At 43.6% G+C, this 13,211-nt stretch overlaps 1 protein-coding gene across 4 annotated transcripts in view; it reads left to right on the top strand.

Annotated features, from left to right (window-relative positions):
- Positions 1 to 13,211, top strand: part of TMEM117 (transmembrane protein 117) — a 528,179-nt gene that overhangs the window by 66,362 nt on the left and 448,606 nt on the right. For all 4 annotated transcript variants that reach the window (XM_040410696.1, XM_040410688.1, XM_040410704.1 and 1 more), the window contains exon 3: positions 7,248 to 7,380. In XM_040410696.1, the coding sequence (XP_040266630.1) occupies positions 7,248 to 7,380 (133 nt within the window). The remainder of the gene's footprint in view (positions 1 to 7,247; positions 7,381 to 13,211) is intronic.

Here is a 13,211-nt window from a genome sequence, read left to right as displayed (position 1 = left end):
AGGGAGCCGCAGAGCAGGAAGTCTGGCGGCAGGGACTCTGTGACATGTCTCTGACTCATTCGATTCTTTTAACTAATAAACTCTCAGACGATTCTCTGAGTCCCTGCGACTCCCCCTGTGCTGTGAGTCAGTGCTGGCTGCCTCTGATTGGTTGGAGGGCGGGGAGGGGCGGGGCTAGCTTCCACTGTCGGCTCCTATTACACTGCCTGCTGCTGCCTCTATGCTACTGAGGTTGTGAGTACAGAGAGGGAGAGGGAGAGGATCGCAGGGGATTTCAAGTTGTTCACATAGGAATATTACTATTACAGTGAGCGGGGCCCGGTGTTATATTATTCTGGGGCGGGCCCCCATCCCAGCCGGGCCCTCGGACCATGTCCGAAGTGCCCGACCGGTCAGTCCGCCCCTGTAGTCCTCAACACATTTACGCAACCCCAGCCACCAGAATCTATGAGAGATGAGGTCGGCAGTGGATCTACTCCCAGGGTGTCCCATAAGAACCGTACAGTGATGTTCCTCAAACACCTTATGACGCATTTCCCAGAGGGGCAAGATTCCGGTGTGTCTCCCTGAGCCTCTAATACCTTCACCTCTAGGTCAGGGAATAGAGCGGATATCACCACCCCATTTGACAGTATCTGACTCGGATTTTAAAAATCACCACCTCCAGGAAATTTACGTGACAAGGCACCTGCCTTGACGTTCTTAACCCCAGGACGATAAGTGACAATGAAATTAAATCTGGCCTGCCTCGGGTTCAGTCGTTTAGCCGACTCCAGATAAGCCATATTTTTGTAATCTGTAAACATCGTGATCGGATGAATAGCCCCTTCCAACCAATGACGCCACTCCTCAAAAGCCAACTTAATGGCCAGGAACACTCTGTTACCCACATCGTAATTTTTCTCTGCGGCAGAGAGTTTTTTAGAGAAAAATGCACATGGGCACCATTTACCAGGTGACGGGCCCTGCGATAAGACTGCTCCTACCCCCACCTCGGACGCGTCAACTTCCACAATGAAAGGTTGTGATACATCTGGCTGAACCAATATTGGGGCAGAAGCTAAGCACTCCTTAACCGCAGAAAATGCTCGCAACACAGAATCAGACCACACTGAAACATCCGTCCCTTTCTTATGTCAGTTAAGGGTTTCACCACTGTCGAATAGTTCTGAATACATTTTTAGTAATAGTTGGTGAACCCCAAAAACCGCATAAGAGCCTTCAGATTTTCGGGTCGATCCCAGTCCAATACAGAACGGACTTTCTCTGGATCCATTTGAAAACCTGAAGATGACAGCAGGTAGCCCAAGAATTGCTCCTCATGTACAGCAAAAACACACTTCTCTAATTTTGCGTACAATTTATTATCTCTTCGGATCTGTAACCCCTGTCTAACGTGATCCTGATGAGTCTCCACGTCTGGAGAATAAATTAGTTTGTCATCCAAATACACGGCAACAAAACTCCCCACCAGGTGATGAAAAATGTCATTCACAAATTGCTGGAAAATCGCAGGAGCATTGGTCAACCCAAAAGGCATGACCAGGTTCTCAAAGTGACCCTCTGGGGTATTAAAAGCCTTCTTCCATTCATCCCCTTCCTTTATCCTGACCAGATTATATGCCCCCCCTTAAGTCCAACTTGGAGAACACCTTGGCATCAACAATCTGGTTAAACAAATCGGGAATCAAAGGAAGGGGGTAAGAATCACGGACAGTAATCCGATTGAGCTCACGAAAATCCAGACATGGCCTAAGAGTTCAGTCCTATTTTTTTTAACAAAGAAAAACCCTGCTGTCACTGGAGATTTGAAAGGTCTTATGTGTCCTTTAGCCAAACTCTTGGTAATATACTCTTTCATGGCCGTTCTTTCTGGTCCAGAAAGGTAATAAAACCTAGATTTGGGCAACTTAGCTCCGGGAATAAGGTTGATAGGACAATCATATTCCCGATGTGGAGGTAAATCCTGGCATCCACTTTTAGAAAATACATTTGCAAAATCAGATATAAAAGAGGGTAATGTTTTAGTGGTTAAAGCACAAAAAGATGTATTCAGACAATTGTCAATGCAATAATCACCCCAATCCAGAATCTGTCTAGCTTGCCAATCGATGGTTGGATTGTGCTTGCTTAACCACGGTAAACCCAGAACCAACGGAGCAGGGAGACCCTCCAACACAAAACACGAGATGAATTCTTGATGAAAATCACCCACTCTTAGGCCTCTTGCACATGACCTTATGTATTTTGAGGTCCGAGTGCATTCCGTATTTTGCGGAACGGAACAGCTGGCCCCTAATAGAACAGTACTATCCTTGTCTGTAATGCATACAATAATAGGACATGTTCTATTTATTTGAGGAACGGAAATATGGAAATGAAATGCACGTGGAGTACCTTCCATTTTTTTGTGGACCCATTGAAATAAATGGTTCCGTATACCAGAGAATGTGGCAAATTGCGGGTGAAACCCATATGCCCCATAAAAAAAGGTGACTTACCAGTGGACTCCTGTCTACGATTGTTTATGGCAAACTCTGGACCATTCCTCCTGGTTCTCAGAGACAAAACTTCTTAAGTAAGGCCCCTTTCACATGAGTGAGTTTTCCGCGCGGGTGCAATGTGTGAGGTGAACGCATAGCACCTGCACTGAATCCTGACCCATTAATTTCAATGGGTCTGTGTACATGAGCGTTTTTTTTCATGCATCAGTTCTGCGTCTATATTCTGTGTTTTTCACGCAGCCCTGGCCCCATAGAAGTGAATGGGACTTCAGTGAAAAACGCATTGCACCCAGAAGCAAGTGGGGATGCAATGCATTTTTCACTGATAGTTGCTAGGAGATGTTGTTTGTAAACCTTCGTTTTTTTTATCACACGCGTGAAAAATGCATCAAAACGCTTTGCACTCGCGCGGAACAAACTGAACAACTGAACTCACTGGAGATTTGGAAGGTCTTATGTGTCCTTTAGCCAAACTCTCGGTAATATACTCTGTCATGGCCATTCTTTCTGGTCCAGAAAGGTAATAAAACCTAGATTTGGGCAACTTAGCTCTGGGAATAAGGTTGATAGGACAATCATATTCCCGATGTGCAGGTAAATCCTGGCATCCACTTTTAGAAAATACATTGGCAAAATCAGATATAAAAGAGGGTAATGTTTTAGTGGTTGAAGCACAAAAAGATGTATTCAGAAAATTGTCAATGCAATAATCACCCCAATCCAGAATCTGTCTAGCTTGCCAATCGATGGTTGGATTGTGCTTGCATAACCACGGTAAACCCAGAACCAACGGAGCAGGGAGACCCTCCAACACAAAACACGAGATGAATTCTTGATGAAAATCACCTACTCTTAGGCCTCTTGCACACGACCTTATGTATTTTGAGGTCCGCGTGCATTCCGTATTTTGCGGAACGGAACAGCTGGCCCCTAATAGAACAGTACTATCCTTGTCTGTAATGCATACAATAATAGGACATGTTCTATTTATTTGCGGAACGGAAATATGGAAATGGAATGCACGTGGAGTACCTTCCATTTTTTTGTGGACCCATTGAAATGAATGGTTCCTTATACGGTCCGCAAAAATACCGGAATGGAAATGGAATGAAAATATGTTTGTGTGCAAGAGGCCTTAATTGGATGTCATGCACCATCTGAGATAAACACTTCTAAATTAGAGGTCCAGAATCAATAGCAAAAATGTAAATGGTTTTCTCTAATGCACTTGGAGACAACCCGTGCATACGGACGAACTGAGCATCAGTCAGGTTCACCCCTGCCCCACTGTCGATAAATACCTCAATCCCCACAGTCTTGAACTCTAGCGCCACCTTGTCAGGAGAAATCAGATACTACTAGTCAAAGACAAATGCACATTCTCTGACTCTTCTCTCACTCCTCTAAGAGTCAGATGGGAGTTTTTTTTATTTTTGATGCTGAATGCATGGACATTCCCTTCCTATGACTAATACGCTTAAAAGCAGATCCAGGAGTAGCTCCCCCTAATTGCATGGGCTCGTCCCCAGACATAAACCCAGGAGTATCTTCACCCAAAGTGTCAGAGGAAGACGATATGTTATGTGATAGTATGTCCTGAGAGTGAGGACCCCTAGATCTCTCTCTCAGGTGTCTATCAATGCGTACTGCAAGAGACGGCTTCCAGAGACTCAGGATTCTAATGAAAGGCCAAAGAGTCCTTCAGGCTCTCTGATAATCCCTGACAAAACTGACTGCGGAGAGCCGGATCGTTCCTCTCAGTATCTGTAGCCCAATAGATCTCAGCAGAACGCTCTCCCTGACAAATGGCACGTAGCTTAGTCTCAGCCAGGGAGGTCCGATCTTGGTCATCATAGATGAGACCCAGAGCTTTGAAAAATTCATCCACCAGTCGGAGAGACTGTGATCCGGTCGGCAGAGAAAAAGCCCATGACTGAGCGTCCCCTTTAAGCAACAAAATAACCACACCAACTCTCTGAATCTTATCCCCAGATACAAATACAATTTGAATGCCTTCCTAAACAAAATGAAATGATCACTTCCCCCAGAGAATCTGTCCGGAAGGGCCACTTTAGACAGGCCTGGTAACCACCACCACCATAGCACCAGCAGCCTGTGGTCTCTGGATCTGCGAGAAGGTCATGCGGAGGTCATCTACCTCCAAAGATGGCCCCTGCAGCTGTCCGGCCAGTGCAGTAATAGGATCCATGGCTGTACTGAAGCAAACAAAAAAAATTACGGTTTTGGCAGTTTATAATTTCACGTTCTGGTGTGGGAGGGAAACACCACACCAAACATAGGAGGGAAAGGGGTGAGGGAATAAGACCTGGAAACTAGGGAAAGGAGATGGACACCTCCTAGTAAAACCCTAATCAAAGTACTGACTAACTACCAGTATGAACAGACCCCAGAGGTAGTAGAGTTCATACACAGGAATACCTAGTGTCCTAACTCGCCCTATAGGACCCTGGTACTAATGTCAGGACTCAGACAACCTGTTCCTCCAAAAGGAAGGATGAACAGGAGTCTCCCTCAGGCCTTAATACAAATGACAGGGAAAGGCCTCATGCACACAGTCGTTGTTTTGGTCCACATCCGAGCCGCAGTTTTGGTGGCTCTGATGTGGACCCATTCACTTAATTGGGGCAGCAAAAGATGCGGATGGGGCCTCAAAATATATATATAACCTGTCCTATTCTTGTCCGCGTTTTGCGGACAAGAATAGGCAATTGTATTAAAGGCGGTCGTGTGCATGTAGCCTAATGTAACACAAAAAATAACCCAAACAAAATACAAACCGGATTCCAAAAAAGTTGGGACACTATACAAATCGTGAATAAAAACTGAATGCAATGATGTGGAGGTGCCAACTTCTAATATTTTATTCAGAATAGAACATAAATCACGGAACAAAAGTTTAAACTGAGAAAATGTACCATTTTAAGGGAAAAATATGTTGAATCAGAATTTCATGGTGTCAAAAAATCCCCAAAAAGTTGGGACAAGGCCATTTTCACCACTGTGTGGCATCTCCCCTTCTTCTTACAACACTCAACAGACGTCTGGGGACCGAGGAGACCAGTTTCTCAAGTTTAGAAATAGGAATGCTCTCCCATTCTTGTCTAATACAGGCCTCTAACTGTTCAATCGTCTTGGGCCTTCTTTGTTGCACCTTCCTCTTTATGATGCGCCAAATGTTCTCTATAGGTGAAAGATCTGGACTGCAGACTGGCCATTTCAGTACCCGGATCCTTCTCCTACGCAGCCATGATGTTGTGATTGATGCAGAATGTGGTCTGGCATTATCTTGTTGAAAAATGCAGGGTCTTCCCTGAAAGAGATGACGTCTGGATGGGAGCATATGTTGTTCTAGAACCTGAATATATTTTTCTGCATTGATTGTGCCTTTCCAGACATGCAAGCTGCCCATGCCACACACACTCATGCAACCCCATACCATCAGAGATGCAGGCTTCTGAACTGAGCGTTGATAACAACTTGGGTTGTCCTCTTTGGTCCGGATGACATGGCGTCCCAGATTTCTAAAAAGAACTTCGAATCGTGACTCGTCTGACCACAGAACAGTCTTCCATTTTGCCACACTCCATTTTAAATGATCCCTGGCCCAGTGAAAACGCCTGGCTGCTTTTTTGCACTGTAGAGTTTCAGCTGGCAACGGCGGATGGCACAGTGGATTGTGTTCACTGACAATGGTTTCTGGAAGTATTCCTGAGCCCATTCTGTGATTTCCTTTACAGTAGCATTCCTGTTTGTGGTGCAGTGTCATTTAAGGGCCCGGAGATCACGGGCATCCAGTATGGTTTTACGGCCTTGACCCTTACGCACAGAGATTGTTCCAGATTCTCTGAATCTTCGGATGATGTTATGCACAGTTGATGATGATAGATGCAAAGTCTTTGCAAATTTTTGCTGGGTAACACCTTTCTGATATTGCTCCACTATCTTTCTGCGCAACATTGTGGGAATTAGTGATCCTCTACCCATCTTGGCTTCTGAGAGACACTGCCACTCTGAGAAGCTCTTTTTATACCCAATCATGTTGCCAATTGACCTAATTAGTGTTAATTGGTCTTCCAGCTCTTTGTTATGCTCAAATTTACTTTTTCCAGCCTCTTATTGCTACTTGTCCCATTTTTGGGATTTGTTGACAACGTGAAATTTTGAATCAACGTATTTTTCCTTTAAAATGATACATTTACTCGGATTAAACGTTTGATCTGTCATCTACGTTCTATTACAAATAAAATATTGACATTTGCCATCTCCACATCATTGCATTCAGTTTTTATTCACAATTTGTTTAGTGTCCCAACTTTTTTGGAATCCGGTTTGTACAAACGGGAAAGAAAACACTAAACTTCAAGTGGCAGCACCAGGAACTCACCCGAGATCCACACGCCAGCAATCCACAACTCAAACCGAAGCTATAAACCACATAGTATAGTGGGAGAAACAACAACAATAAATAGAGAAGGTTAGATGACCATAATAGCCACACCTGGGGAAAAAGGTGTGGCAAGCACCAGAAACCACACAGTCGTCATTTTAATTGAAATGGAAAACATGTTACCAGTCTCACCGAACTCCTGTCACCTGTCGTGGGAATGTCCGTGACACAAAGTCCACAGTGTCTGAACTATACTGCACATTGGTAAACTGACTCATGTTTTTTTTATGTAGGAGAACAATCTACTAAATTATTGATTATTGTTTTTGCTGCAGGTCAGTTTCTCCGTCTGAAAGTGTTTAGAGATGATCATGGCTCCTGGATGACTATGTTTTTCAGCACCATACTTTTTCTCTTCATCTTTTCCCATATCTACAACATTTTTCTTCTTATAACTGGCAACATGAGGTAAGAAGTAAAATTTATCTTATTTTTAGATGTCCTAAAATTCAGTACTGGGGAACAGTAAATATATATGTATAAATATAGTATGCACAGTATATTTATAGCAAATTACTGCAAAAAATGCAAAAAAATTAAATAAAATAACAACAATGAACAATGTTCTCTAAATGCGAGGCACTTGTACAGTGTTTCACATTGTCTTAAGTGGATTTGCTGTATGTTGGGTGCCAGATTAACAGATTCATATCACCCTACTCCCTTTCCCAGGCAAACAGCTGACTTTTCTAGTCAGATAGTTTCCTTCCATTTAAACTGTTTTTACAAAACAATTAAAATGACCACAAAGATAATCACTAATATTTTTTTAGACTGATGTTGGATACCACTGACTTCAATAGAATTCTGGCTAGTCATTTTTGGCTATTTCTATGGATTTTACTGTAGCTGTACTGGTTAATCACTGACTGTGACAATACTCTAACTGGTCAACAACATGCAGGCTTAGCAAAGACAGGTGCACTCTGCGGTTTTACTAAACCCTCAAACTTATGTTAAAATTGAGAGATTAGACAACATATCCAACTGTGGAGGACATGTCTGAGCCCGAGCACCGCGCCAAGGTTTCTCAAGTAGCTTAGGTCCTAACACGGACCTCACGCTCCTGTAATTTGCTCACTGGCCCCTGGTATTGCCCATACGGCTCAGGTAGGTGAGTGTTAGGACCCGAGCTACTTGAGAAACCTTGGCACGGTGCTTGGGCTCAGAAATGTCCTCCATAGTAGGATATGTTGGCTAATCTCTCAATTTTAACATCAGTTTGAGTGTTTAGTAAGACCGCAGAGTGCGCCTGTCTTTGCTATTATTATATTGCTATATTGGTTATCACATCCACATAATTGCTATCTGGTGAAGGATGTTTATTGTGGTACTTGTGGTCCGCTGCGGGCATCCTCCACTGCATTTTTGCTGGGGATCGCCATTAGCAATGGGCCACAAGTGCAGGATTTGCTCCCCTGTATATATATATATATATATATATATATATATATATATATATATATATATATATATGCACAACTGCATGTGGGTTGAGCACTTCCTGCCTGTTTAACACCATGCCATTTTTTTCAGTTTGTTAATTATTTTTTGGAGTTACATTTTGCCTATTTCTATGGCTTTTAGTATAGTTGTTCTGGCTAGACAGGCTATGGCAGTAATGTCACTGGTCAACAACATGGGACACTTGCCTGTTATTGACTATATGAATCTGTATGAATGGATGAATACATCCGGTGTCGGGGGAGGGGAGCATGTCGGGTGACACTAGGGAGGCTCGTCTTCGTCACTGTCTGCCATTGGCTGCTCCCTCCCGACACCGGATGTTTTCATCCGTGTATAGGGAGAAGCAGCAGCGGTGGTGTGGGGACCAGGAGCAGCACAGGGAGCGGGGTAACTATATTCCCGCTGAGGGGACGGCACATGGAGGGGAGCTGTTTATGATATTGGATAACCCCTTTAATTTTGATGGCACTCTTACTGGTCACTTCCTGTTGGGTTCTCAGGTAGTCACTGACTGTGAAGGCAGTCTGGCTGCACTCTGGCTATCATGATAGGATAACTTTGGGTCCCACTGGCTACAGAGCAACTTAACACAATTATGGAAGCATGATGAGAGAAATTGTGGAAATCCTGTGTATCAGCTCTGTTATAACAGCAGTTTTTTTTTTTTTTTTTATCAAATCTTTATTTATTAAGATTTTTTCATGCAATTTTACAAGTACATGTGAAAATAAAATATTAAATAAGAATAACTGCTCCATAATAAAACATATCTGGTTACATGTGTTGAGAAAATTGAGGTACATGTTGGGGTTCAATTTTGCAGACTGAACATAGCATATATCATTAAGGCACAAAGCTTAGATAGCAAATCCATGAATCGCCACTTAACCATAAGCCTGAGTACAATGTACATTACCAAATATAAATCCAATGTAAATATCCTAATCCACCCAATTGTCTAGCAACATAAAGCCTTTCTCCGACCATCTTATGTAGTATGACTGTAAAGATTGGTTATCCTGCCTGCACCTCTAGATAATCTAGAGTACGAGTATGGAATTCTCTTTACACAGCATCTGAGACAGAAGTGTACCAATCTTTCCATTTACTCCAGGACATTAAGAACTTGTCATGGGATAGGGTTTCCCAGCTTGTTAACTCTTCTAACTGGCTTATCTCCTGCACCTTGTTCATCCATTCACGCAAACTCGGTACATCTCTGGATAGCCAATATTTTGGTATCAGCAGTTTTGCGGCTGCTATCATTTGGGCTAGTAAAGAATGTGCAGTTAACCTATAATTACAATCTGGCAAATTTAGAATAGCTACTTGTGGTGTGATAGGAGATCCAATCTTGCATATTTTTTGCACTTTCTCTGACACCATGTCCCAGAATCTTTTAATTAATGGACAGGCCCACCAGATGTGATACATGGTTCCTCTGGCCCCCCCACATCTCCAGCAAACTGATGAATTAGAAGGTGAGATGATATGTAATTTGTCAGGGGTCTTATACCATCTTGTGATTATTTTAAAAGAATTCTCTTGTATTTTTATACAGCGAGAGTATCCATGTGAGTGGGCAAGTATTCTCTCTGAGGTGTCATTGCTAATTTTAAAATCCATTTCAGAAGCCCATTGTTCAATGAACTTTGGTCTGGCATCAGAACCTATCTCCAGAACCTTATTATAAATCCGGGAAATAGCTCCTTTCCTGTTAATTGACTGGTTCCATATCCCATCGTACCAAGTAGGGGTATAACTACTAGAGGTAGTATTTAAATATTGCTGGCAGATTTTTTTGAATTGCGAGTGATGTGTCAATATCCACGGTAACCTCTGAAAAGTGTCCTTCAAAGATGATAAATCTGGTATCTTACGATTTACTAACACATCCCCTACTGCTATGTCACCCAGAGCAGCCCATAGTCCCATGTCGTCTCTAAACTCCATTTCCAACAAATAGGGTAGAAATCGAATGGGTATTAGGGGTGAGATACAACTAATAGGGTGCAAAAATTCAGATAATTTGTACCAGGAGTCAACTACCCATTTAAGTGAATTTGGAATATCACCTCCACTAATGGGTCTGTGATCAACTCCCCATAACAAGGATAGCCCTCTGGGTCCTAACAGTTTCCTCGCTATCTGACATCCTAATTTATCGACCTTTGGATTTATTATCTCAGAGTGAAGCCTTATCTGTATTGCTCTGTAGTAACTATTCCCATCTGGCAGCCCGAATCCGCCCTTATGTTTGGGTAATGTTAGCCTCTTGTAGGCGATCCTGGGTTTTGCCTGATTCCACACAAATGAGGAAAAAATCTTTCTTACCTGACCTAAGAACTGGCGGGGCAATGCTACTGGCAAAGTCTGCATCAAATACAGCAGTTTGGGTAAGATATAAGTTTTAACTATATTTTTTCTCCCTAGCAATGTCAAGAATGGTATTTTAAGATCTTTAAGCTGCAGTCTAATGTCTTCTAATAGTTTTGGGTAATTCTGGGAGAACAATTGGTCAGGGTGTTTTGTTATTTGCACTCCAAGGTAATCAATGCTGTCCGTTTTCCATTTAAAGGGGTAATTTGCTTTTAGATGTGCTATGGTCGACTGTGGAGTATTGACCCCTAGAGCGACACATTTGGCTAAATTTATTTAAAAATTTGACACAAACCCAAAATTATCTAATAGTCTTAGCAACGCTGGGAAAGCTACTCTAGGGTTTGACAGCATCAAGAGCATGTCGTCAGCAAACGCTGCAACGGTATGTGTGAGGGTACCAATCTTAATCCCCTGTATTTCATTGTCCTGCCTAATTGCTTGGAGAAAGGTTTCTAAGCAGAGGATGAATAGTGTTGGAGATAAAGGGCAGCCCTGCCTAGTCCCATTTTTGATATCAAAGTGGGCAGAAAGGTTGCCACTTATGCGAATTTTTTCCGTGGGGGAGGAGTACAGGGATAGCACCGCAGAAACAAATTGAGGGGGAAAACCGAATTTGCGAAGAGTGGCTGCCATAAATTGCCAGTCCACTCTATCAAATGCTTTTTCAGCGTCAGTGCTTAACAAATAATGCTGTGACCACGTGACAAAGCATATTGTTGCGCCATTATAACTCGGAAAGTGCTATCCCTGCACTCCCTACCGCCCACAAAACCCGCTTGCTCAGGGGAGATTAGGCCTTTAAGTAAGGGGGATATTCTATAAGCCAGGATCTTCGCCCATAACTTAACATCTGCGTTAAGCAGTGAAATTGGCCTATAGCTAGATGGTAGGTTCTGGTCTTTCCCAGGTTTCGGCAGTATTGTAATGTGAGCTTCCAATGATTGCTTTGGCAGAGGGGTTCCATTCATCAGTGAGTTAAAGAGAGAGACAATATGAGGGCCTAGTACTGGAAAAAACTTTTTATAGTAGGCTACAGTCAGCCCGTCTGTCACAGCCAGACAGCTGAGAAGCGCTCACAGGAGCTTCTCAGATCCTCCTCCTTGAATTTCTTTGTTTTGGTTTAGTTTCTCATCTCATTAGTCTATCTCAGCTGTCATGCAGTTGGACTGATTGCTACCCTTTAAGTTCCTCCCCATAATGCAGTAGTGTGCGGCTGATACAACTTCCTGGAGTGTGTGTGCATGCTGTTCCCAGTTCCCAGTTGCCAGTCCTCAGTCGTCAGTCGTCTGCAAGATAAGTGCTGTTTATGTATTTATGATTTTGTCTTTTATGGATCCAGGTGACCCTGACTCCCTCCGTGTCAGTGTAGGGAGCCGGTGGTCGTATCCCTTCACTATTGTAGGGTCTTCAGGTAATAGATAGCCGAGGAACGTGGATATGCGGCCATCCACCTTTGGGGTGTTCGCATAGGCTGAGCAGTGAGGGAGAGCGGCAGGTCTATTTCAGGGGTCTCCCTTTGTTCCTTAGTTGTGGATCCAGAGAGACATTGTTTATATGGTATTGTCTTGTTTCCTGTACACCATCCGTGACATTATCAGCCGCCAAAACCGTCTCAAGCATGGATCCGGTTTCACTTTTGGCTGAACGCTTTCAGGGTCTTTCTTTGGAGGTAGCTGATCTCCGTAAGACTTTTTCTCAGTTTCAAGTGACCGTTTCAGCTTGCGTTCATGGAGTTTGTGCTGAGCCTAAGATCTCGCTCCCGGATACGTTCTCCGGGGGTAGTGAGAATTTTGTGCGTTTTAGAGAGGCTTGCAAACTCCATTTTCGCCTTCTTCCCCATTCTTCTGGTGATGAAGAACGGAGGGTGGGGATCATTATATCGCTGCTCAGGGGTAACGCTCAGTCCTGGGCCTTTTCGCTGCCGGAGGGGGCACGGCCCCTTCGTTCAGTGGATGAATTCTTTTTAGCCCTGGGTCAGATATATGATGATCCGGATCGTATTGCTCTGGCTGAGTCTAGACTACGTCTGTTATGCCAGGGTAAACAATCCGCAGAGATATACTGTTCAGAATTTCGGGGATGGGCAGCAGATACGGGTTGGAATGATGCTGCACTCCGAAGTCAATTTTGCTATGGTCTTTCAGAGGGATTGAAAGATGCATTTGCCTTTCATGAAAGACCTACCTCCTTGGATTCTGCTATGTCTCAGGCTGTTCGTATTGACAGGCGTCTTAGAGAGAGAGGAGAGATCACTCCTTCCTGTCATACTCAGTCCCGGGACAGTGCAGCGGTCTCTTTCTGTGCGCAGGGGTCTCAGTCGCTGTCAGCCCCTTCTGAGCAGGAGTCCATGCAGCTGGGGTTGATTGCCTCTGACAATAGAAGATTCAGCC

This window comes from Bufo bufo, chromosome 1, assembly GCF_905171765.1.
Source record: "Bufo bufo chromosome 1, aBufBuf1.1, whole genome shotgun sequence".
Lineage (NCBI taxonomy): Eukaryota > Metazoa > Chordata > Amphibia > Anura > Bufonidae > Bufo > Bufo bufo.
This window is presented reverse-complemented; position numbering and strand designations above follow the sequence as displayed.